The sequence below is a fragment of the Varanus komodoensis genome, unplaced genomic scaffold (genome assembly GCF_004798865.1).
Source record: "Varanus komodoensis strain SLA01 unplaced genomic scaffold, ASM479886v1 scaffold27, whole genome shotgun sequence".
NCBI classification, from domain to species: Eukaryota; Metazoa; Chordata; class Lepidosauria; order Squamata; family Varanidae; genus Varanus; species Varanus komodoensis.
Genome location: NW_025335701.1, coordinates 12,215,938 through 12,241,704, shown reverse-complemented (window position 1 = coordinate 12,241,704; position 25,767 = coordinate 12,215,938). Strand labels below are relative to the sequence as shown.

General features: G+C 54.8%; 2 protein-coding genes across 5 annotated transcripts in view; one reads left to right on the top strand and one right to left on the bottom strand.

The window, feature by feature from the left end:
- Positions 1-488: 488 nt before the first annotated feature.
- Positions 489-16,775, bottom strand: COG4 (component of oligomeric golgi complex 4). 2 transcript variants are annotated; one of them, XM_044434051.1, is made up of 19 exons: positions 16,654-16,773; positions 15,563-15,645; positions 15,320-15,434; positions 10,261-10,435; positions 9,714-9,907; positions 8,929-9,034; positions 8,272-8,429; positions 7,926-7,984; positions 7,140-7,273; positions 6,867-6,985; positions 6,404-6,570; positions 5,563-5,728; positions 4,843-4,905; positions 3,929-4,045; positions 3,545-3,637; positions 2,871-2,954; positions 2,243-2,344; positions 1,173-1,301; positions 489-959 (listed from the first exon to the last, which is right to left on the bottom strand). In XM_044434051.1, exons 1-19 carry the CDS (start codon positions 16,723-16,725, stop codon positions 825-827), a joined length of 2,271 nt encoding a protein of 756 aa, XP_044289986.1. In that variant the 5' UTR covers positions 16,726-16,773; the 3' UTR covers positions 489-824. The 2 variants fall into 2 exon arrangements, with proteins under 2 accessions (XP_044289986.1, XP_044289985.1); XM_044434050.1 differs by having other exon boundaries at positions 824-1,301; positions 16,654-16,775.
- A 476-nt stretch (positions 16,776-17,251) lies between these two features.
- The window catches only part of SF3B3 (splicing factor 3b subunit 3), a 33,099-nt gene continuing 24,583 nt past the window's right edge, over positions 17,252-25,767 (top strand). The window contains exons 1-6 of one of the 3 annotated variants that reach the window (XM_044434009.1): positions 17,252-17,370; positions 19,364-19,466; positions 20,151-20,477; positions 23,987-24,159; positions 24,634-24,775; positions 25,628-25,740. In XM_044434009.1, coding sequence (XP_044289944.1) covers positions 19,397-19,466; positions 20,151-20,477; positions 23,987-24,159; positions 24,634-24,775; positions 25,628-25,740 — 825 coding nt within the window. In that variant the 5' untranslated portion in view covers positions 17,252-17,370; positions 19,364-19,396. Of the gene's footprint in view, positions 17,371-18,051; positions 19,094-19,363; positions 19,467-20,150; positions 20,478-23,986; positions 24,160-24,633; positions 24,776-25,627; positions 25,741-25,767 lie in introns of those variants that run through there. The other 2 variants (XR_006415112.1, XM_044434008.1) reach the window with 2 other exon arrangements.

Here is a 25,767-nt window from a genome sequence, read left to right as displayed (position 1 = left end):
CAGAAAACCTGTCTGGAATCACCCCAAAACATCCGGAAGTCACCAAGCTGACGGTCCCTGAGAGAGACTGCAAGTGTAAGGTCCTGGGGTGGCTGGCTTCCCATGGCTCCTCTACTTTCCACTAAATTGCCAGGCTGGGCCATATGGGGGGCGGTGTCCCTGGGTGCTACCCAAGAGCTGCTCAGACAGAGCAACAGGTACACCTCCTCTGCTATGGAAACTACAGAATACGGACTAGGGCTCCCTAGGCACAGATCCGACCAGGGTGTCGTTTATGTCCCCGTTTGCTCAATCTGTGTGCAGAACGTATCAGAAGGAGAGCTGGATTAGGATCAGAGGAAGGAGGCAAAACAGGCAGAAGAAACACCTCTGTTTTATAAGATATGCAGATGATACCTTGACTTGAAGTGCTCCTGATAAAAGTGAAAGAAGAAAGCACAGAAGCGGGACTGCAGCGTTATATTAAGGAAACATAAATTACATCCACGGAAGACTTGTAGAACTTTACTGTTAATAAGGAAGAAATAGACATTGTCGAGCGGCAATAGTAGGCCCCCTCAGGCTCCTGTGGCATGTGTTGCTCACAGCGTGGCACTAATGGCGCACATGCGTCACAGAGGTGGCTTCATGCACGCTCCAGGTGAAAGAACGTGCTGTTTCCGGAGGCTTCACTGTCGGAGAATCTGGTAACAAGGATCTGCCTTTCCCTCAAGTCTGGAGGAGTTTGCGGGGCCTTGGAGAACACGGCTGAGCTCCCGCTTCTGCCCCGCAGCCACCCTGAGCAGGAACAGGCTGCTGGTGAGGAAGGGGATGGCTCTGCCTGGCTACAGCCGTAACCGCTTGATGTCTTCATTGCGAAAGTCCATCCGGAGAGCCAGCACTTGGCGAACCTCAGCGGGTGTGAGGCGCCACGTCAGCGGGCCAGAGTTGGGCCCCCAGTAATCCAAGATCTCCGTTACCTAAAAGGGAAAGTAATTAAACTGACAGGCGAGCAGAATGACACCCCACTGAGAGGCACCATCAGGGAAGAGTGCCTGAATCGGCAAGACCAGCACGTTCTCGTGCCCGTGCCAAGCTCCACGAAAGCTGGGGGGCGGCACCCAGAGGCACTCTCCAGCCGCACACTGTACCAGCCCCTTTCCCAGTGCCCAGAGAGCAAGCGCCAGGCTCACCCTTTCAAGGTTGAGGATGGTTGCCATCTGGGAAAGCCGAGCAAACTTGTCGCGGATGGTCCAGGTGGTGACTGTGGTGAGGTAGGCGATCAGGGAGCGCAGCTCTTTGTCAAACTGCAGCCCACCAAGCTGAGAACACAAGGAAAGTGGGAGATGGCTGAGGGCGTGGGATACATCAGCAACGGCTCTGCTAAGCAAGACGGTCAAGCAGCTGCCAAACAGCCCCAGTTGAGCACATCTTCTTTATATCGGCATATATTCTGCTCACTAGAGCCGGGCTCTCAAACAATCTGGAAGGGGTTGGTGTACACATGGAAGGAAAGCCCACAAAGGACAGCCTCCACTTGAGGGGAATGAGACAAAGCACAGGCCGCTGCGTGGCATCCCCTTTCTCCTCTTCAATGACTAGAAACTTGAGATCTTCAGAACGCTAAGTTACATAAAGTGCTACATCAAATAATTTGTGAACACCGACAGTGTGTATTAGTTGAGCTTAAATGTTTTCGGAGAAGGAGGACAAGAGAAAATCCTGGCCGCCAGAAGGGACAGCAAATGGTGCAGGCAGAGAAATCGGGCCATTCAAAGCTCTGGCTGACTCGACCAGCCTTTAAGACTTCTGCAAGCGTGAGCAGGAAGGGATGGAAAGCGCGTGGGAGCAGTCTGGGTCCGGCGGGCAGGCAGAACCAGCCGGGGGTGTCCTGCCTGGAGAGAGGGCGGCCCACCTCACCAGCCCTCTTGGCCTGGATGGTGCAGGCCTCTGCCCCATGGGAACCGGCCTGGGGCAGACTCCAGGCACCCTGCGTCAACCAAAGACTGGCTCAGAGGGCCTCCCGCCTCCCTAGTCCTGCACCAGAGCACACGTGACACGTGCAGCCTGAGGAAGGAGGCAGGGCATCTCCCTGCCTCCCCTCGCCTCAGACCTGCTGCCAGGGCAAGCCCAAGGTACTGTGAAAGGGCTGCCGCACAGGCAGGCAGTTAGTAGGCAGGCCGAGGGGGATCCTGCCGGCTGGGCCCTGGCGCCCACCTCCTCTGGACTCTGCTCCTGGCGGCAGGGCAGAGCCGCCTCTTACCCGGCTGAAGTTGGACTTGAGGACCACCTTCTCCAGCTCAACAGCAATAAGGCTGGTCATCAGGTTGGTGAGGCTGTCGTAGATCACTGGCGACAGTCCTCCCTGCAGGCAGAAATAAGGCCGGCCTCAGGAGGAAGCGCAGCTGCCAGGCGGGGGCGGGGGGGGGGGGCAGAATAGTCTGTCTCAGCCAGGCCGTGGCAAATGCCTGGGTGGAGAGGCCAGCGGGAGGGCCCTCGGGCTGCGCCACCTGGCCAGCCAGGACCCCCAAGCCAGGAGCAGAGTCAGCACACTAGGGCAGCAGCGGATGCCTCCAGCCCCTGGCACAGAAAGAGCCGCCAGTCCTGTGCTCAGCACCCTCCCTCCAGCAGGGACGGCACCTCTGGCGGCAGCTGCTACCCACCAGCGAGACTCCCTGGCAGGCCCCCTTCCACACAAGAGTGGATGGAAGCGGATCCCGCTCCAGTTGGCCTCTGGGACTGGCAACAGCCCCCAGGGAGGCCCCTGCATGCCACTCGCACTCCTTCCCCGGCAGCCGGGAGTCTTTCCTCCTGCCAGAGTGGCTGGGGGAGGCGGGTGAGGGCCTTGGGGGAGGAGCAACTCCAGTGGATTCCGGGGAGCCCGAGCACACCTTGAACTCCACCATTTGCTGCTCCAGGTTGAGAATGAACTGCTGGACCCAGGGGTCGTTGGCTTCGTAGTTGTTGAATTCTTCCTAAAACAGGCGCAAGATGCAGATTTACTCCCAGGTTGTCCCTGCTGGCAAGGCCCTGGAACATCGAGACATGGCCAAGAGGCCCGCCCCAGTCTCCTGTGTCCATCTCCAGCCCTCTTAAGGGAGCTGCTCCAGCAGCCTGAAGGGGAGGCTCAGGACAGCCCGGATACGCAGCAACTGTGCCGCAGCAGCAGTTGCCAGCTGGAACCGGAGCGACTGGACCTCCAGGGGGGGAAGACTTGGTGCTCCCAGAAAGCGATTCGAGCATTTATTTCATGGGTTTCAAGCATTTTTATCTCCTCTCCATGTTTCTGAAGGGTGTAGAGCGCACAATGCTAAAAATCTGTGGATTTGCAACAATGGTTGGTGGCTGATGTCAGTCATCAAGTGACCATCAAGCAGTGCGGTCTGTTAGGCCATGAATTAATGATAAAGCAGAATTCAGCTGGATAGAAAGCAACAGATAACGCGAACTGAGCTGACACGGGGAGAAGCAGCCCTTAATTTGAGCCTCTTGGGCCAGGCCTCCCAGGCTCAGATCGCCCGCTCGCTCCTGCAGGGCATGCCTTTGTGCAAGCAGCAGGACTCACCTCCTCGATGTTATGGGAGACGGACAGGAAGAGGTTGATCCAGGGCTTCACCTGTGGCTTGATTGCTGTATTTGTGAGCTCATTCAGGCCCTCCTGCGGGGTGGGGAGAAGAGAGCAGGGCCCTGCGGAGCTGCTCGGCAGCCTCTGCTGCCCCCAGAGCAGCAATGCAGCCCCTGTCCTGGCACCAGAGCAAAGCGCCTGCGGGCCAAGTCCAGCAGCACACGCCTTGGTGGAGAAATTGCTGTGAGGCACGTGCCGCAGCAGCAGATTGCCTCTGGGAGCGGGAGCACCAGTGCTCCGGTGCTCAGGAGCCACACGCCTCGGAGCCCCAGCAGTCCCAGGACATGGATTCCGAATGGAAATGCTCCTGGGGCGATGGCCTACCTGCAGCAGATCGCGAAATTTGTTGGACACGGCAGCCATGTCAGAGAGGCAGCTGTCGAGCTTGGCCTGGGCTTGCTCGCCCCCAAACCCCTGGCTGAGCAGCTTTGCGCAGTCGCTCTGTGTGGAAGCACAAGGCGGGCCACAGAGGATCGTGTGATGCGCGGGGGAGTCCCGTCCATTGCCCCGGGCCCGAGGCGCACCTTTCACGAGAGAGGCTTCTGAAGCGAAGCTCTCTAGAGCAAGCAGTGAGATGATGGCAGCAACCCGTGGCAGGACAGGAGCCCAGGCCCATCCTCTGCTTGGGAAACCTCAGAAAAGAGGCAGCTCCTCGCGTCTTCCTGGTGACAGTCTGTGCCTACGAGTTGCCCCAGTCCAGGTAGGGACCCCAAAGGACAAACTTGCAGGCAGTTAGCTAGACCCCAGTGTGCCCTTGCCTCCCTGTGGAGCCCATCCCTCAGGCTCTGGCGTCCTGGACAGGCCAGAGACGCCTTCCTCAGCCCAGCACTGCATGGCCTCTGCTGCATGAAGTGGGGAGAAAGTGGGCACGTGCTCGGAAGGAATATTGGACCTCACCAACTGCGCACGGCTCTTTCCAAGGGTGGCACGTGGCCTGAGAAGCAAAGGCCCCAAGCGATTTCTCACAGGCATGGGGCAATTTTACTCTAGCACCTTACTTGCATAAGAATTTGTTGCCTGCTAGCTAGACAGGCAACAAGATAAACTAGGACTCCCAGTCCAGACCACGGGAGTCCATTCCTGATTTTAGCAAGAAAATGAATCTGAGTCAAGCAGACAGGCCACCTATACAGCGACAAAGAGCACAAACGCAGAATAAAAAAGTAGCAGGCAGCCACGGACGAGGCAGCCCAAAGGGGTTTATTTTTAAACTTCCGTGGAAGTCTGGTGCACAGTACCTCCAGGGTCTTCTTCAGAGTCATGATGTTTTCACTGCACACCTCCACATTATTTAACGTCACCTGCAGAATGGCCAGACAAGAGAAAGGATGAGCACGTGTGGAAGGAATACTCGAAACGGGAGCTGCAGCGCAGGCAGCAGCGGGACAGGGAGGAGAAAAGCGGGCAGGGACAGAGGCAGAGACCTGGCAGCAGAAGCTACATGGCCCAGGCCGGCCGCCAGTGTTTCTGCGACGGAAACCATTCCCTGGCAGGAGTGCTGGTGAAAAGCTTCCATGAAGGGATTTAGTGGGGGGACTGGAGTGCCCCCCATGGGAAGGTGGGTGGCCAGGGGGGCCGGGCTGGCAAAGCTCCTAGTGCCTGGAGCAGGGAGAACTTGACCAACAGCCGCCGATCAGTTCCTCTCTTGCCCCAAGGCTGCTGCTTCAAAATCCACTGCTGGCAGTGCAGAAGTAGGAAGGCTTCGACTGGGCCAGACGGCCAGGAGAGGAACCCGGGGGCACCAGGACGCCGGTGTGCGGCGGCCTAGCCTGAACCCTCCTGCAGACTGGGGACGTGCAGCACCCCCCAGGAGGTCCCTGCATGGAAGGGCAGCCTCTGCCTGGCTTGGCTCCTTCACCCTATCTGGCTCGGGCAGGTAGGAAGCCGTCCCCCGAAGGGCCCTGCCGCCCGGCCTCTGGCTGGCTGAGCCCCCTCCCCCATGGCAGGGGCAGGCTCACCAGAAAGGACTGCTTGGCCTCGTCGGTGCTCTCGATGCCCTTGGTGTCAAACTTGCCCTGCTGGAGGCTGCTGTGCACGATGCTCACCGCACTGGTCACGCCCCGCTGGATGTCCTGGAAGGTGGTGGCTGGGAAGCCCAGCTTGAGCTTGCTGCACAGCACCTCCCTGTGGGGCACGCGGAGCGGGGGGCCTGCGTGAACGCCCAGCAGTCTGGCTCCCCCAGCCCACGGCAGTCCTGGGGGGTGCTCTCAGGCGGGGGGGGAGCCCCCGAGCCCTCCCTGCCCAGCCCCTGCCCTTCTCCCGCTGCCGGCAGCCCTTGGCATGCGTCAGGGCGGGGAAGCGGTGCCCTCCCTGCCGCGTGGACGGTGATGGGCAGGGCAGAAACCGTTCCGAGATGCAGGTGGGAGCTGCAGCTCCCGGACAGGAGGAAAGCGAATGGGTGAAATGTGGCGCATTCTGCACTAGCGCATGGGATCAGTCCTGAGGTGCCCGACCACACGTGCTCGGAGAGCACCTGTCCCTCGCTTGGCAGTGCGGGACCCCCTGCAACGGCCCGACCTGTGCAGAGACAGCCGGGAAGGCACTGGAATGCTCCAGTGCAAGGGGACAGAGGCCACTCTGCCTTCGGGCATTCACGCTCCAGAGTGGCGCATGAAGGGACCAGCATCCAGGCAGACTGTCCCTCCAGGAGGAAAGGGACAGAGGAGGCTGCCTGCCCCCCCACCCTCAGGGTGGGCCACTCCTAGCCCTTTCCTCCCTGTGAATCTTCGGTTCGGGAAGAAAGCTGGGCATGGAGCAGGGGCCGGAAGGCAGGTCACCCCGCTGCAGCCCCCCACGCACCCGAAGTCCGACTCCAGCTCGGTGATGGAGTGGTTGATCATGGCACAGAGGCAGTCGATGCTGGAGCTGGAGAGGGCCCTCCCGATGCACTTCTTCACAATGTAGAAGACGTCGTCCACCATGCTGGAGGTCAGCTGGCCCTTCTCACACGTGTCCATAGCGACAGCCTGGCAGGAAGCGACACGCTGCAGTGCCTGGCCCAGCGGTGCCCGCAGGGCTGCTCACCTCTGGCCTGTCTTGGCTGCAGGGGCCACCTACAGGCTGCCTGCCCGCCCCGTGCCCCAGCCCGCCGCTGGCCCTGAGCGCTCCTCAGGGGGGCAAGCAGAGGGAGCATCTTCCCCAGGAGCGGACAGCAGGGGGTTCCAGGGCCGTGCCTCCGGCGCCTGCACCGTGGGGCACTGCATGGGAAACCCTGGACGCCGACGGCCAGAGCCCCCTCAAGCAGCATGGCAGCAGCCCCCACCTTGTTGACCGTCTCCCTCATGAAGTACTCCTCCATGGTGATGTAGTAGCCAATCAGCTCCTGCATGGCGCAGCTCAGGAAGCAGCTGTGCAGCAGCCTGTCCAGGCTCTTCTGGTGCTCTGCGGGCGCAGCGAAGGCAGAGCCTGGCGTGAAGAGCAGCCCTGTGTGTGGGCCGCTGCCCCTGGCCAGCTGATCTGGGGCGCCCGGGCTGGGAGGAACCGGATGCCAGCAGGGCCAGGGTGCTGGATGAGGGAACGCTGCTTTGGTCCTTACCTTCCTTCACTTCCTCAGTGGCCACAGAATCCCCCACCTCAAAATCAGAGAGGATGCGCCTCCGAATGAATCTCAGGTACAGCTCACTCCGGGCATTCATCAAGGTGACCTCGGTCAAGACAGGGTCAAGTTCCCTGTGACAAGCAACAGGCTCAGCTGTTGTCAGCGCTGTCACCATCACCCCCTCCCTGCCTGAAATGAACTCCAAATGGCTTGTGGCAATCCTGATCGCACATGCAGCTGATGCTTCTCGCTCTCAAGTGTGCAAGGCCAAATTTTAAATGCTCTGCAGTGAATTTTTCTGCTGCTCCTAAGTTTGGCTGCTGACATTTCCCTTCTCGACATTGGCTGGAGTTCGGCTAATCAGTGCTGGAAAAGACCGATTCCTGGAAGAGGAGTGCAGGCTCGGGGGATGGCCTTGCGACCGCCAGAGAGAAGCAGGTTGCGAGCCTTTCCTTTGCCAGGGCATTTACAAGAAGGCGCAGCTTCCTCCAGCGCAGTCTGCAAGCACTGCGGGCTGCATCCTCCTCCACTCAGCAGTGGGTGGCGGCAGCACCTGCTTGGGGAAGGTGTCTCTTGCTATAGCCTGGCCAATGCAGTGTGCTGCTGACCCACCACCAAGACTGTCTGCAAGTGCGCCACAGGGGTGTGACTGGGGATCCCCCGCTCAGGTGCCCATTGGCCACCAACTCACACGAAGGAAGCTACGCTCACGCCTCTCCCATCTGCTGATGCACATGTGGATCATGGTCCTGAGGAGGGCTGTGAGGATTTCCGTCGGCATACCTCGGCTCGATCTTTTCTGCAAGCGAGCTTCTCATCATGCTGTTCTGCACGTGCTGAAACTGCAAGCGTAAGAGGAGGAGCGGCCGTGAACCCCTCTTCCACGCCCCCTGCTGTATCCCAGGTGCCCAGCCGCCCTCTAGCGGAACAAGAGCGCGGCAGCCGCTCGAGGGGGGAGGGCTGCACACACGCTGCTGCCCCCTCCTGCCAGGGAGGCGCCTCTCCTCGCTGCCCTGCTGAGCAGCCCGGGAACGGTGTCCAGCGCTCCTCGGCCGGGCAGCAGCAGGGGGCACTGGTCCGCCAAATGGGTTCGGTGGTGCAGCTGCGCCCGCAAGGACCCGCCTCTCACCTGCCTGTGGTAGTCCCTCTTCTCAATGAACTTGTCCACGATCTTCTCCACCTGCCGGTCGCATTCTGCCTGCAGGTGCTTGATCAGCGTGTAGAGCCTGCCCGGCCCGTAGTAGGTCTCCACGATGGGCTGATGGGTCTCCACCACACGGGCAGTTCCTGCAAGGCCGCGGTGGCCCAGGAGGAGCCCTGCTTGAAGCGTGCCCGGTCCATCCCGACCACGAGGACGGCAGGCAGCACCGGGGATGAGACTCGGAACACCTAGCCCGGCCCCAGCCGCTCGGCGGCATTGCTGCCCTTCCCAGGCTTCAGCCACGCTCCCGCATTGCGGCCAGGTGCAGCCCAACTCCCGCCATTCCTTGACACGGAACCGGAAATGCACGCAGGGAGAGGCTTACCCTGATCAAGCTGAGCCACTCCCCTGTGCCGGTGGCTGACAACATCCAGCTTTCCAACCAGTGCCCCCTGCTTTTGTTTCTGTTTATTTCTATAACCCATTCACAGGCTGTTGCGTATGCACTTGCGCCGTGTGTGCTGACCCCGGGGACAGAACTGCCGGCAAATGGCGAAGGCCAGAGCCCCCTACGGCAAATGCCCGGCTGCTGTGGCAAGCAACACCTGCCCTCACTTCAATTTTGGGAGGAAGGCACAGGATTACCTTCAAAGAGGAGAGTCAGCGTGTCTGCAAAGATGACGGCAGCTCTGCGGTCGCTCATGTCGGTCTTCATCACTAACTGCAGGTTCTCTTCTGCTTTATTAGCAACCTGGAAGGAATGACAGCCTTGCTACCAATCCATTCTAGCTGGCCCTTTTCATCCTTGGACCACTTTTTGATGCACGTACTTACTGACACTTACATAAAAGAAGGAACTGAGAACTAGTAGTTATGGGGAAATTACCAGCAAACCAACTGTCTGCTGCAAGACGAGCTTCACGGAACATGGATCCTCCAACCAGAGGTGCCATGCTGACTTCTTCTTTCAGGAAATGGGAGGACACATCAAGACGATCAACTGCTTTGATTTTATCCTCACCAATAGGGAACAGCTGGCCACAAGATTAAAGTAACAGGAACATAGCAGGGGGAACCGGTAGTGTGGTGCAGGGGCAGCTGAGAGCTGCGTTCTGCTTCCCACTCAGCCATAAAGCTCCCAGGGTGTCCTTGGGCCAGCCATGGACCCTCAGCCTGACCTGTCTTACAGAGAAGGCAAAAAAGCCTCTGTGCCCACGCCAAAGCCCGGTGAGCAGCTGAACCAAAAGGACATGCGCGAGAGACGGAGGGTCCCACAGGCCACCACGGCTGGGCACAGACAGGGGCCGTTCCAGGAAGGCTCCAGTTTAGAACAGCTGCGTGTGGTGCAGGATGCTGAGAGCAGCAACTGAGAAGGCTTGCTCAAGGGTCTCCAAAGCAAGAGGAAGCAAGGACCCGCCAGCCCCACTGACCTGTTTACAGAGGTACTTGGAGAAGTTACTCAGCCCTTCCTCGTGCAAGCCCAGCAGTGGGAAGATCTTGAAAAAGCGTTCCACTTGTGGCAGGTCTTCCTGCTTGGTGGCCGTGTCAAATTTCTCGGCCACAACAGCCTTCAGGCGCTGTTCTGCCTCCTGCAAGAGCTTCAGGTTGGCCTCAATGATGCTGCCTGCCCAGGAAGGGGAGATGTTCTCAGTACCACTTCAACAGCCACAATGCGACAAACGCATTTTGCAGCTCGAGGACATCTCCCGAGGTCACTCCCTGGGAACCAAGCGAAGGCTCAGCTTTGCACCTCGCTTTTATCTTCTCACCACGTGGTGATGGAAGGTCTTGTGGCGGCTTCTGTGCCCTGCACCAAAGAGGGTGTAAGTGCCCCCCCACCCCCAAGAGCTACACGGGGCAGTGCAGAGACCTGCTCTCCAAACAATCTCTGCCAAATCACACTGTCTACTTCACATGGCTTTTGCCCAGAAAGTTTTTCAAAGGAGCTGAGATCAGCAAGTCCACACAGTCACGTACCCTCTCGGCCCTGCCTGCTCAGCTCAATGACCGATTTGTCCAAAGAAAGGTAGCGATGTATGTGAGCAGCGGCTTGTTCAAAATCTTCATTCCTGAGGGCTGTCTGGACGCCATCCATGCAGAACTTCAAGTCCAAAATGTCATCTGCTCTCTGGATGGCCTGATAGAGGCGGTTCTGCAAGAAATGCGGCAGTCATTTCTCCTTCAAAATAGGCCTTGCTGGGGGCGGAAGAGGCAGGTGCAGGCCAGGAGCCCAGCGGACTGGAAACATGCTCTGACTCACTATGGCCGTGGGGCTGGTATCGAGCAGCCTTGCCTCACTGGGCCCCCAGGTGTGCTACAACTCCCACAGAAGCTGCGCATGTGATGAGAAGGGCCTCCAGTGGTGTCAGTTCTCCTGGAGGAAGGAACCCACCAGAGCCAGCAGGCCTGGCCATGCTACCACGGGGCTCTGCTTTATCAAGGCTGGACTCCAGTAACAGGTGCTCCATTGTGCAGAAACTCTGGCAGGTCCATGCTGCAATGGCTAGACTTTTAAGCGGGGCTCGTATCTGAAGCTTGTGACTGCATCAGCTTCGTTGGCTTCCGTTTAGTTTCCAAGCCCAACTCGTGGTGCGCTTTCTTACTTTCAAAGCTCCTCATGACTCAAGTGCATTTCTTACAACCAAAATCTCAGGGTGGCTGGATCACAGGATCTGGTTATTTGGGGAGGTCTTGTTCTGTCTCTCACTACCAGCAGAGGTGTGGTGTGGGGGAGGATGTGGGAGTAAATTTTTATTGGGGCTGTACCATTCTGGCCTTGGAAGTCGGGTGCATTTTCTGATGCCAAGTGAACACTGGGGGCTAGGGGCTTGGCCCGCACACGACTCCGCTAGCTCTTGAATTGTCTTCTGGCTTTGTGCTTCTGATTCGTTTTTGAAATTCTTCTGCAAACTGCAGTGATTTATTTATTTATTTATTAAAACATTTTTATGCCGCCCCATTCGCCGAAGCCTCGGGGCGGCTTACAACAATAAGTTAAAAAACAATTATAACATTAAATTAAAAAATATAAACATTAAGTTAAAAATACAAATACCAATATAAAATAAGCCGTCCTGGCCAGATAAAATCCAATAATATTAACAATTAAAATGCCACTTAAATAAAAAGGTCTTCGCCTGGCGCCGAAAAACAAATAACGACGGCGCCAGGCGGACCTCTCTGGGGAGCGCATTCCATAGATTGGGCGCCACCACAGAGAAAGCCCTCCTCCGAGTGCCCACCCTCCTAATTTCTTTCACAGAGTGTTCCCGGAGAAGGGCCTCTCCCGCCGATCTCAAGGGGCGGCTGGGCATATATGGATGTAAGCGCTCCTTCAGGTAACCAGGACCCAAGCCGTTTAGGGCTTTATAGGTCATCACCAACACCTTGAATTGGGCCCGGACTTCAACGGGAAGCCAGTGCAGCTGACGGAGAACTGAAGTCATGTGAACATAACGCCCAGTCCCCGTCAGCAACCTGGCAGCTCTATTTTGAAACAATTGAAGTATCCGGACCGTCTTCAAGGGTAACCCCACGTAGAGCGCGTTACAGAAGTCAAGGTGGGAAGTCACCAGTGCATGTGTCACTGTTGCGAGGCAGTCGTACTCCAGGTAGGGGCGCAGCTGATGAATCAGCCGAAGCTGAAGGAAAGCGCTCCTCGCCGCTGCTGTCACCTGAGCTTCCAGCGAAAGCTCCGGGTCAAGGAGCACTCCCAGGCTGCAAACCTTGTCCCTAAGAGGGAGTGCTACCCCATTCAGGACTAGGTTCAATTCACCCTCTCCGAAGCCCGATCCGCCAACCAACAGGACCTCCGTCTTGTCTGGATTGAGCTTCAGTTTATTGGCCCTCATCCAGCCCATTACCTCGGCCAGGCACCGGTTCAGTACAGCCACTGCCTCACCTGGATTGGTGGAAAACGAGAGGTAGAGCTGGGTATCATCAGCGTACTGATGATTCCACAGCCCACACCTCCTGATGACCTCTCCCAGCGGTTTCATGTAGATGTTGAACAGCAAAGGGGACAAAATGGACCCCTGCGGTACTCCATGGCATAGCTGCCATGGCGCAGAGCCACAGTCCCCCAGCACCACCTTCTGGAACCGGCCATTGAGATAAGAGCGGAACCACTGCAAAGCAGTGCCTCCAACCCCCAATCCCGCAAGCCTATCCAGAAGAACACCATGGTCGATGGTATCGAAAGCCGCTGAGAGGTCCAGGAGAACCAACAGGGACACACTCCCCCTGTCCTTCTCCCTGCACAGGTCATCGTACAGGGCGACCAAGGCAGATTCAGTACCGTACCCGGGTCTGAAGCCGGACTGAAATGGGTCCAGATAATCAGTCTCATCCAAGAGTGCTTGGAGTTGTCCCGCCACCACCCGCTCTAACACCTTGCCCAGAAACGGGATGTTGGCCACTGGCCTATAATTAGTGGCCATCTCTGGATCCAGTGATGCCTTCTTCAGGACCGGTCGGACTACTGCCTCCTTTAAAGGGGCAGGCACCCGACCCTCCCTCAGAGAAGCGTTAACCACTTCCAAGATCCAGATCCCAATCCCGTGCTTGGAATTCTTTATTAACCAAGACGGGCAAGGGTCCAATAGGCAAGTGGTGGGACGTACTCGTCCAAGCACCTTGTCCACGTCATCGGGCCGCAGTAACTGAAATTCATCCAATAATTCTGGACCAGACGGCAGCGTTGGTGTCTCCCCAAAAACCTCTGAATCAATAGTGGAATCCAGCTCGTGATGAATCTGAGCGATTTTCTCCCTGAAATGCCTGGCAAAGTCGTCACAGCGGGCCTTTGAGGGTGGAACCAGGTCTTCCTTCGGACCTGGATGAACCAGGCCTTGCACCACTCGAAAAAGCTCCGCCAGACGGCATTGTGAGGAGGCAATGGAAGCGGAAAAAAATCTCTTTTTCGCCGCCCTCACCGCCACAGGATAGGCCCGATAGTGGGCTCTCAAGTGTGTTCGGTCAGATTCATCCCGCAATTTCCTCCACCTATGCTCTAGCCGTCTCCCAACCTGCTTCATCGCCCTCACTTCAGGAGTATACCAAGGGGAAGAGTGGGCTCTGCCCGGTGGGAGAGGATGCTTAGGAGCAATTGTGTCCACAGCCCTGGTCATCTCCCCGTTCCACAGTTTGACCAGAGCCTCGACAGGAGCGCCCGTCTTGTCAGCCGGAAACTCCCCCAGGGCCTTCAGGAATCCTTCCGGATCCATCCGGCTCCAGGGGCGGACCCACACAATCGGGTCCGCACCCTTACAGAGGGAGAGGTCACTCTCGAGCACAAACCTCACCAGGAAGTGATCTGACCATGACAGGGGAGTTAAACGTAAATTCCTCACCCTCAGATCCCCCTCTTCCTGCCCCGTCGAGAAAACCAGGTCCAGAGTGTGTCCACGTTCATGGGTCAGGCCGGTGACATGTTGAGACAGTGCCATGGAGGCCATGAAGTCCTGAGCCGCCCCGGTCAGATCAGTCTTGGCATGGAGATTGAAGTCCCCCAGGACCAACATCCTGGGGGTCCTCAACACCAAGTCTGAGGCGATCTCCGTCAGCTCAGGCAGGGAGACTGTTGGGCAGAAGGGTGCACGGTACACCAACAGAATCCCCAATCTGTCTTGGTCGCCCAACACCAAGTAGAGGCACTCCAGCCCTGGTCTCGAAGGGACAGGAAGTCCAGTGAGAGAGATGGAAGCTTGGTAAACCAAAGCGACCCCCCCTCCCCTCCCCTCTGGGCGTGAGCAGTGCTGAACCAGATACCCGGGCGGGCACAATTGGGAGAGGGCCACATCCCCCCCTTCTCCCGCCCAGGTCTCTGTGATGCAAGCCAGGTCGGCCCCCTCATCCACAATCAAATCATGGATGAGGGAAGATTTGTTATTGACCGACCTGGCATTGAGCAACAGCACTGTCAGGCCCGAGGGGCGGCTGACAAGACTCCCTGGCACCCTCTGGCTGGGGGCAAAACCAGAAGTAGGGACAGGTGTCAACCATCTGTCCCTCCTTCTTCTATGCAGACACGTTAAGCTCCCACCGCTGTTAAGTCCATTGCCCAGAACCACCCCAATGGCGGCACCCATGCGCTCCCCAGGAAGCACAAGTGGTGGCATGGCCAGGGACGACTCCATAAAAACAGCTTAAAATACAATAAAATTATAAAACAGTTTAAAAACTCCCCCTTCCCTCGGCTAAACGCCCAATTCAGCGGCCGCAGCAGCCACACTATCACTGTAAACGCAGCCCAGCTGGAGGGCCAAGTATAGCAAAGAATCAAAGCCACCTGGCCAGCCCAGCCCCCCCGCTCGGCCCCCCAACAGCCCCCAAACGGCGGCGACCGCCCTTTGGCCGCCGGCCCGAGGCTGCCGGCCCCAGCCACCACCGGCGCTTTCAGGCCGCAGGGCCCTCCCAACGCTTCGCCCCGTCCGGTGCACGGCTCTCACCCGGGCCGGGCCGGGCCGGGCCCTGGTGCCTGCCCAGTGGAGTTGTGATGCTGTCGTCTCTCATTTTGTCTGACACTCACTGTCTTGCGTGACTTAGTATTAGAAGGAAAGGTGGAGTGCAAATATATTTAAGCAGAATAACTGCTGTATCTGAATCTAGTGAAATCAAGACTGGAGATGCACAACTCATCACTCTGAAAAAGCCATTTTTTCTCTTTAAAAGATGAGATAAAGCAGGAGAAGGAAAACAATAGAAGTCTTGAGAATCTCTTGGATGCCCCCCCTGTCAACTGGAAGGTGGGATACTGGGGGATCTGTGATTCGTGGAATACCCGACAAAAACACAAAAGTCCTATTGGGCACAACAGCTATCACTAAGCCTTATCACTGACGCCTAGATTTACACTGGTAAAACTAGCAGGCTCATAGTCAATGGAAAAAAATGGATTATCCTCCACCTTTAAAGTTGCTAAGCTTTAAAATGGAAATTTTAGAGCTTGTCTTTGTCAAGAGCAAGCAGTACCACTTCTTCCCAGAGTGGACTACAGCTCAGCACCATGGCCAGAGCAATCATTTAACTGACTCACCTTTGCAAGATCAAGCTGTCGAACTTTGCTGCTCACATTCTCTGCCAAGTTGCAGGTGAACGTGATCATCCCAGCTAACTGCTTGGCATCTCCTTCGATCAGCTGCAGGTTAGGACTAAGAACACAAGGACAAAGCATGAGCATCAAGTGCAAGCACTGCCCATTTGGCTTCCTTTCCACTTGGTCAATTCCAAGCTGTGTTGGAGCGGAGGATATTATTGCTGAATGCAAGATGTTACTAACCCCATGCGATGAAGGGCGGCCATCTTATTCTCAATGGTTCCCTGCTCTTCCAGAAGGATCTCCAGTTCTTCTGCCACTGCTTTCTGAAAGCAGAAACAAGCAAAATGCTGCACAAGCTCAATCGATTCTCCCTGAGCCTTGTCCCTTTGAAGCCCACCCGGAACTGCACCTCCAGATCCCACCTGGGATGTCTGCATGCAAAATACAGTTTCTACCAGGACCACACCTCCAGCTCATTTCCACTGAGGCTGGACATGCTTCCTTCCACCCAGTGGTGTTTTTGTTACTAGAAAAAGTGAGACGGGCACTACCATCCCACTGCACTTGTGAGCTCCAGAGGCGTGGGCTTTGGAATGAGCCAGCCAGGGCCACGGATGCTCTTGCATCTCAGCACCTCCGCTCACAGGCTCAAAAGTCACTGCTCCTCTGCTTTCCAAGGGTTACATGTACACACCATGTTGCTTTTTCTGCTCCAGCAAGTGACCCAATGCCAGGTTACCAACTTATTCCAGATTTTGTCCAGTGTTATGGCTTGCATCTGCAGAGGTATGTTCGCATGAGCTGTGCAATGCATGGAGAGGCCACATGTGGCTGACTTGTGACTCCACAGTTAGGAAACCTGATGCTCATGTGAGCCATTCTTGGTACAGTTAAAGGAAATGCAGAAACATTGGCACCAGTTTTATCAGAATGACTTTAAAATTGTTTTGGGAGGTAACAGGTGTAAAAGCAAGCTCAATGTGTGCCTTCTGAGAAATACAGATTGTCATGTATTTCCGTGAAATGCTGTCCCTGAAGCAACGGGAGGCAGGACAGCCTCAGCCCCTCAACGAAGCTGGGAATCACCCCGTTGCACGGCTGGGGAGGCAACGGATCCGGATCCGGTTCCGCCAAGTGGCGGGCGGCGGCCAACAGCCGCCCCGCTTGTCCTGCCATGCGGGCAGCCCCCGCGCAGGGGTCGGCAGGAGCCTGTCCTCCCCTCGGCCAGGCCGCGCACACTGCAGCCACGCTGGCGGGAGCTCAAGGGGGCCGGAGTCCGGCCGGGGGAGGGAGCGGCTCGGCTTCGGTCGTGCGCCGCGGCGGCCGCCCACCTCTTCCCCGCACAGGCGGCTATAGGCAGCCTCGAGGTCCGCGAGGTCCGTCAGCGCGCGAATCTGCTCCATGGACGGCGACGCGGCGCCGCCGCCCGACGACCCCTTCACCGCCGAGGGCGCCCCCGCCATCTTGGCCGCGCCGAGCGCGAGCGCGGGCGGAGCTTCCGGGACGCGGGCTCCGCTTCCACGCCGCCACCAGCCGTAGCCTGGCAACGCCCCGCGGCCCCCCGCGGAGGGCGTGACGTCAGCGCTCGCGAACCGTCTGCGGCGCCGGAGCCGAGCGGCGGGTAGGGGGCCTTCCGCGCGCTCCTCGGGCCGCTTCGCGCTGCCGAGCGGGAAGGGCGCCCGTGGACGCGGAGCCAACGCCGCGGGTGAGTCCGCTGCGCGTCGCCGTTCGGGGCCCCGTGACGCCCGGGGGCTTAGGTGTCCTCGGCGGTGCCTGCGCGGGAGGGCGCAAAGCCGGCTGCGTGCCGTGTGCCGCGCGGTGCGGGCGCCGAGTAGCCGCCAGGGTCGCTCCGCGCCGAGCGAAGTCCGGGCGGGATGCGAGCCCTGGGTCCAGGGCCGTTCAGGCGCGCCGTGGCCAGCCCAGCGCTGCGCCACACGCCTGGAAGGACCTCGGAAGGCGGGAAGCCGCTGGAAATGGCTGCGGGGGAGCGCGCGTGTAGCAGGCCCTGACGCCGCGCCGGATCCGTCGCCATCCGCGTCGCAGGACCGGTAAATGCCCCCGGACGCGCGTCCCCTCGGCTGCCCGTCCCGCTGCATCCGCCCCACTGCCTGGAGCGGCGGGCGGGCCCGCCTTGCAGAGTGGGCGCCGCGGCAGCGCTCCGCGGGGGTGGGCCGGGCCCGCGCGGCGCGGGGGCAGTGGGCGGGAGGCGGTGGCTGCAGCCCGGGCTCGCGCCCGCAGGCACCCCTCTCCCGCCGCCCCTGCCAGCCGGGGCCGTGCACCGGGAGGGCGGCTCAGAGAGCGCTTCCGAAACCGGAGTCGGCTTCCAGGGCCAGGCCCCGCGGGCTTGCTCGGAGGGGGGCCCTGCTGGTTCCCGCGAGGAAGCGCCGCGTTCCGCCCCAGCAGGGGCGCACGGTGTGCGGGTCGTCTTCGGGTGCTGGAGAACGGGGGCGCCTGGTGCGGCCGACGCTTTTCGGCCCGTCTGATGGGGATTCGCGGTGCGGCCGCCCGAGGAAGCCCCCGGTGTGCGGAGCAAGGGGGCGAGGCTTGTAGTATCTTTAAAAACTAGTAACGCTTTGATATAATTTGTAGACGCTCTAAATGGGTAGGCCGGAATGGACGTGCTTGTCTTCAGGGTGCCGAAAGACTGTGTTGATGGTATTGGGCGAATTTCTGTAAATGGCTTGGCTGTTGGAGGTTTATGCTTTCAGGGTCTAGGCTTTTGTCTGTAAGGTATCTTTAGGTATTTAAGTGTGGTGAGCCAGTGTTGTGTAGGGATTAGAGTGCTTGAATTGGACTCTGAAGATCCAGGTTCTAGTTCTCACTTAGCCATGGAGCTCAGTAGGTGAATTTGGGCCAATCGCAGACTCTCAGCCTATCCTCTCATTTCTATACTTGTATTGTTTTAATTTTCAGGTTAAGCTCTCAGCTGTACACTGTATGTTATATTGTATATTATACTGTATGTTTTTTATATAGTGTTGTGGTTTGTGTTTACGATGGGAGCTTATTGTTATGTTGTTGTATATTGTTTTCATTGTTGTTTGTTTTGACTTCATGTGTTTTCTAAATCTGCCTTGAGAGTCCTCATGGACTATTGGCTGATGCAGGTTATCAATTCAGTTATAAATGGTTTTTTAAAAAAATACCACCTTGCAGCTGAAGCTATCTAGGTGGTTTACATAGTCCATTAAAACAGATAATGAAAGTACAATAAAAATATAAAATCAGTAGGGTATTAAAAAATTAAAACAGCTAAAAACTAATAATAAAAACAGATGACACCAAAAAGAGTAAGTTTGTGAAACACTTGGTGATCCCCCTCAAGCACCTGAGTGACCAAGTAAGTCTTTAAAGGCCTCAGAAAAGAGGACTGTCTTAAGATGGTACTGAAAAGATGACAGATTTGGTGCCAGCCAGTCATCGATGGGGAGATTATTCCACAGATCTCCCCCCACCCCGAGAAAGCTGTTTCCCTTGTCACTCATTGGATTTCCCTTGGGGTTGTCCTTCAGAGGAAGGCCCCAGAGGCTTAGTGTAACACCAGCTCCTGGAATTGCAACCGGAAGCATATAGGCAGCCAGTGCATGCGGGCCAGAATTGGTTTTGTGCGTTCAGTCCTGTGGATCACAGTTATGCGGCTGCATTCTGCACCAGCTGCAGCTTCTGATCTGTTTTCAGGGGCAGCCCCACATAGAAGGTGGGGAAGAAGAGGGGCTTGAAAACTCCGGGATATCAGTAGCAGCAGAAACCCCCTCTTTCCCTGGTGAAATTGTAAGTTGATGCTTCAGGAGACCCAGAAACAAATATTTTTTAAGAATATTTTCTAGTAGTAGCAAGTAATCCTTTTAGAAGACCATTTTGCTGTGTGAAAATTTAATAAGGAAAAAATTGCCATGCAGTGTTTCTGTCCAGAAAATGTTTGTATGAAGCACCCCACAGTGATAAGCCGCACGCTCAGTGTTCGGAGTCAGTGTGTTTTAAGCATGTTGGTGGATTAGTGCCACGGGAATTGCTTTAACTGCCTGATTCTGTTTCTTGTAGGCGGGCTGAGGTGAAGTGCAACAGATTGGCACCATGTTCCTTTATAACCTGACTTTGCAGCGAGCCACCGGCATCAGCTATGCCATCCATGGCAATTTTTCAGGTAAACTCCATGCTGAGACCAGGCCTCATAAGGTTAAACACAGCCTTTGTATTAGATGTAGTGCTCAGTTTCCCTCAAGGAATATGCCTGAAGTTCTGCTTGGAGTGGCAGAGGTGCTGGAGAGGGGGATACTTTCAGAAGCAGGGACCAGGGCCCCTGCTTTAGTGTCCCCAGGTTAGTCCCCAGCGACATGTCCAGGTGAGGCTTGGGAGGAATCCTGCCTGAAACCCTGGAGAGTTGCTGCCACTAGTCAGGACTGACTACTGGGCTGGATCGATCAAGGGTCCAGCTTGGTTTTAATATGAGATTTGCACTTTGTTGTGTATTTCCTGGCCAGATAAGCCAGTAATTGAGTGCCTAAGGCCCATTGGATAAAAGGCAAAGAGTTAAGGCAAAAGTGGGTGACCTTGCCCAAGAGGACCATGCGTTGTGGGTTCCATGGTCTGTTAAAAGGACACAATTCTTGTGAAAGCCACCCATAAGCCACTTTGGAATGTGTGGGCAACAACAGGAGGTACGGCAAAGGCAAATTTGTGTTCGAAGAGCCTTTTTTTGTGCAAGTACTCTGGATATGTGCTTGTCCACAGCTCCCTTCATTTCCAGACATTATGACCAAAACAAGGACTGCTTGTTTTTGGCACTCCTCTGCATCTTGGGCTGCTGATTGGGCTGTTGTTCTTTCAGGTACCAAACAGCAAGAAATCGTTGTTTCGCGAGGGAAAATCTTGGAGTTGCTTCGTCCTGATCCAAACACTGGAAAAGTTCATACCTTGCTGACTGTGGAAGTCTTTGGAATCATTCGCTCCCTGATGGCCTTCCGGTTGACTGGTGGGACCAAAGATTACATTGTGGTAGGCAGTGATTCGGGCCGCATTGTTATCCTGGAATACCAGCCCTCCAAAAATGTGTTTGAGAAGATTCACCAAGAAACCTTTGGCAAGAGTGGCTGCCGCAGAATTGTTCCCGGACAGTACTTGGCTGTGGATCCTAAAGGGAGAGCAGTTATGATCAGTAAGTTGGGATGAGTGCTGTGCATCATGGCTGAAGAACCAGATGGGAGATATTGTCCTGTTAGCAGTGCTGATTGTTGTCCCTCTCCCTGCTGGCCAATGGCTGTATTTTTGTTTAGTGTTCAAATCGCGAGTGATTTTAGCAAAGTCTGTGGACTGGTACAGCTATTTAGCAAGTGGTTGCTGAGAAGTAGAAGCTTTCTTAAGGCAACATAGTAAACTTGTGGCTGTGGTAACGTATCAACTCAAGATTTTCCCTCTAATGTTCTCAGCCAGCTTCAAGACTGACTTCATGGTTCCTACTTACACTTCTGGGTTAACCCCAGTTGAAGTTGTGTGCATTAACTGGTTAGGAAAAAACTGGGGCTGCTCTCTGCATATGTACTGACTGGCACATGCGTATGACCCCTCAGACTGTAAGTGCTTGCTGCCAAAAGTGCCACTGAAACTTCTGGCACTGCCTCTCCTGATTTTTTTTTTTTTTAAAACCATTTTCCTTCCTTGGGTACTGCTGGAAAAGCAGAGCCTTGGCCTGCAAGTTGCCCCTTGCCCCACTCCTCTTGGGGGCCCTGTGGGGAAAGCCCCAGGGCATACTTTGAAAAAGAAGGGAAGCCAGCAGAGCAGGGGAACGCTGGTGCTTTGCTCCCCAGCATGAAACTGTCCTCAGAGGAAGGAAAGGAATGTTAAAAGCCTTAAGGCGTGCTATCTGGAAAAAATGACTGTAAGGGCTGGGATTGTTTTCCATCAGAGAATTGATTAAGGGAGGGAGTCAAGTTGAAACGGAAGCACAGTACATGCCTAGCCAGGTGATTCTTTGGCAGAGGATGTGCCAAGGGCGCATGTAGCTCTTAGCAAGTGCTGCGAGGAAGTGGCAACAACGCATGGACTTAGCCAGAAAGTTTTGCACAGGTGACAAAGCCAACATGTGGCTTCGTGCTTAGCCTAGAGAAATTTCCTCTCCTGAGGACTGGAATGGAACCTCTGCTCTGTTCTGGCTGTTGGCAAGGCAATGGCAAAACTGCCATATGCTTTCTGGGGTACAAAATTTTTCCTCCTCCTCTAATGAAACTTCACTTAGCCAGGGGACATTTTAGAAACTTTTTAGTGTAGCTCAGCCTTAAAATGGGATATTCAGTGCGATTTAAAAATACACACCTGGCTCCAATGTCGATGTTGATGTTCATGTATATGGTATACTTTTATACTGTGGAGCCTTTTGTCGTGTTACCAATAGCAAGAAAATATGTTTGGCTTATCAGTTCCATCGAGGAAAACCACATGCCAGAAGCTTATTTCATGCAAAAGAGCTCTGATGCATATATATGTCTCTATATACAAGGCTTCCCCCTCCCCACCACTGAATAATGTTTATTTCTTTATGCTGTTGCCACATGTATGTTAACAGCATCCACAAAGAACTAGTTCACAGTAGTGGCTGTATGCTGATCACAAAGACTTTTGCACATATTTGAGCGTGTCTTACCTTCCAGGCTCAACAGTACAGAAAGGCAAAATAAAATTTCAGTGCCTCCTTGCCCCACTTCTGTCGGTTTTAAAATAGTGGATGGAATTTTGCGTTTTTGGGGTGCTAACTGAAAGAAAGTGTCTTGAATGTCATGCGTGTGGTACAGCAGCTGGTTTTCTTTCGCCTGAAATGATGATTTGGAGTTCATGTCTCTTCTCTGAGATAAATCATGAAGAAGCTTGGATCCATTTCTGACCAGGTTTTTGTTGCAGATGCTTTCCTTTTCTCTTAAAATCACCCATCAAAATACTGTTCTCTGTTTCAATGCGATCTGTTGGGGAGGGCAGGAAGAGCAAGGCTGTTGGTGCAGCAGAACAGCCGACTGTCATTTCACCTACACTGGGTACCACGGCCGGTCACACTGTCCAAACCTAGTCAGTGTGAATCTTGGGCATTGAAGTCACTCTTCTATCAAGCGCTGTCTCCCGAACACAAGATTGTAACTAGCCACCTGCTTATCTCCTGGGTGATGCTCTGTGCCAGCCGCCCCTGTGCCTATCATTTTCTCTCACCTGAGAGAAACTCTTAGAATTTATTTGTTTGTTTGGTTTATATATGCATTAACAGTCTAATAGGACACTCTAGGCAGTTTGCAATGCAACAAATAGCAGAGGGTGTGATAATAAAATTAACAGTGTAACAGTAATAACTATAGCAACATAAAAATACTGTAACAGTAATATAACATCAATGTCGCAACAGTATATTAATATTATGAGAATGAGGCGCTCTGCTCCTTTTCCCCTTGGCAGGGCTGATTGGAAGCTTTTGCTTCAGTTTAAACTATGACTCGCTGCCATGTCTGACCCTGAACAAATTAATGTTCAAATCATAGTTTAAGAAGTTGCCGAAGATTAACCACCGGTAAGGATTGGATAGCACACTAAGCTGGTGAAATTGAAATGGAAACAGATGCTTCTGAGGTTCGTGGCCATGTCAGAAGGGCAGGAGAAGGTGCAGGGAAGCTTTGAGGCTCACTTGACTCTTTTTCAGAATGCTAAGCCATGTTCTACTGTGTTTCCCCGAAAATAGGACCTACCCCGAAAGTAAGACCTATTACCAAAAATTATTGGTAATAGGTCTTACTTTTTTTTTGCTTACTTGTAGAGTGCCAGCCGAGTGCAGAGGGCGCAGTGGGAGGATGCAGAGTGGCTTAAGCCGATACTTCCTCTATAGTCCTGGCTCCTATGAAGGGCAGAGTGATGTCAAATGCACTCCGCCTGTCACAGGAGCCGGCACTAGAGGAAGTATCGGCTCATGCCGCTCTGCTTCCTCCGCTGCCTGTGACAGTACCGGTAGCAGGCGCTGGAGAGGATCTGTGTATACAGCTTTTGGCAGCAATTGGAGTGCAGAGCAGAAAGGTGCAGAGCAGAAGCGTGCACAGCAGAAGGGTGAACATTAAATGTACATTTTGTACATTAAAAAAATAAGACCTAATGTGTCTTTTGAGCAAAAAAAAAAAAAGACAGTGTCTTATTTTCGGGGAAACACGGTAACTGAACACAATCAGTAGAATTGGGAAAAACATCTCTGTGACTTGGTTCACACCTCATGGCTGCTCAGCAGGCTTCAGCTGTGTCAGACATCCCAGGCTTTCCCCATCCCTGGGCTAGTTATCAGGATAACTGAGTTCTGATTTGTGGGTTGCTGGGAGGGGAACAGTCCAGCCGTTTCTAACCCAGGGTTTGTTCTTGGTTTCAAGTCCGAGTTCTGGCTCTCCAAGTTGTAGTTCTGGGTTTGGACATTATGATCAAGAGCCTGATCCCAGGTGGTTGGATTCTGCAGAACTGTCAGAACCTGATATGATGCCTGCTTCTGCTTCCTTTTCCACAGTCCATGGTTAACAAACTGTAGGTTGTTTGTGACATGTGAACCTGGTCTCTGTCATCAGAGGACTGTGCGATGGCCTGCTCTACTTTGCCTTCTCCTTGTTCAGGAGCAGGTGTGGCACTCAGGTTTGTGTTGTGTGTTCTTTTCATGTGCAGGTGCCATTGAGAAGCAGAAACTGGTGTACATCCTGAACAGAGATGCGGCGGCGCGACTTACAATCTCCTCCCCACTAGAAGCCCACAAGGCCAATACCTTGGTTTACCACGTAGTCGGAGTCGATGTGGGCTTTGAAAATCCCATGTTTGCTTGTCTGGAAATGGATTATGAGGTACTGAGGAGCTGGCCTCACCAGCGGTGTCCCCGTCGCCCTCTCTCTCCCATTCGAAGCGGCATCGTCCTTTGGCATCAGTTGCTTTGGGCTTGTTGGTACATGTCAAGCATACGTATTTTAGTTGCCATTGTGCCTTGGGTCCTCCTTTACTGAATTATTTTGTTACCTGTTTTGGTGGATGATTGCCCTGGAAGACAGGGGAAGTAAAATTCCCTGATCTGTCAGACTCTCACAGTGGCTGTCTTGGAAGCTACACTGGGCCCTTCACTTGCATGTTTCTGATCTCGCACTTCAGGGAAACCTGTTACATCCGTCCACTTGCTTTGTTTGACGACAAAATCCTTGGTTGCCCTGCAGCAGAAATTCTCAGGGCAGTCCTCTTGGAAATGTCAAAGTGTCTTCCCTCTTTCCTGCCAGCATGTGCTGGGAGTTTCTTGGTGGCATGCAGCGGTGTGGTATTGTTCTTCCCAGGAAGCTGACAATGACCCCACGGGAGAAGCAGCTGCCAACACCCAGCAGACGTTGACATTTTATGAGTTGGATCTGGGCTTGAACCACGTTGTCAGAAAATACAGCGAACCCTTGGAAGAACACGGCAACTTTCTGATAACAGGTATGGCCCTGCTTGGGGTTTACGTGAGTGGAGCTGGCTGGAGCCAGGCTCAAGGCTAGAGGGCCCCGGAAGCCCCTTCTGGCTCACTTGGTTTCTATATGTCTGTGTATGCAGCCTTCTCAGGAAAAGGGCCTTCTCTGAATTCAGAGGGTGACCCACTGGCAACACTATTGTGCCTTTTGTTGGCTAATCCTTGGGAAACATTAACCAAATTAAAAGTCGCTGTTCTTCAGTAGGTAGTCCAAAACCGCATCTGATCTATGGCAGCTCCATCCGGGTATCTCGGGGGTTTCTTGCTGCACCTTGCGGTTGCCAGTGGCCCAGTTTCAAACCATGGCGTTGTCATAGTCCGGCACACACACACCAGCACAGAGCAGCCTTGTGAAGAACAGAGGCAGCCAGGGCTGAGGGACAAGCAGACTCTGGATGGGCAGGAATGTTTGGGCCTGCTCAGCTTCTGAGTAATGCTGGCAAACCCTTCTGATTCCGTTGGCAAGCCCCTGCTTCCCTTCCCCTTTCTAGATATTAGCATTGCGTTAAGCAGTAGGGGAAGAGCGTCAAGCAGAACGAAAGCTGGTGGGGACTGGTAGGTGAAGGGCCCTGCAAAGCTTCCCCAGCACAGTGCCTTCCAGATGTGCTGGACTCCAGCTCCTGTTATGCCAGCAGCTCTGGTCCTCATCTGGAGGGCATCAGGTTGAGGAAGGCTGAGGCCCTGCCGTGCTTGGCTGATGCCACCTCCAAGCCTCAAAAATTGCGACCCCTCTCTTAATTCCTCTCCTGTGAGACCGAGATCAGCTCATCGTGCGCTTGCTTTTGTGCCATTTCTTAGACAGTGTTTATGTTATTCTGTAGTGCCTGGAGGCTCCGATGGTCCCAGCGGGGTGCTGATTTGTTCTGAAAACTACATCACCTACAAAAACTTTGGTGACCAACCAGATATTCGATGTCCCATTCCCAGGAGGAGGGTAAGAAGTCTTGTGGCCTGTACCAGT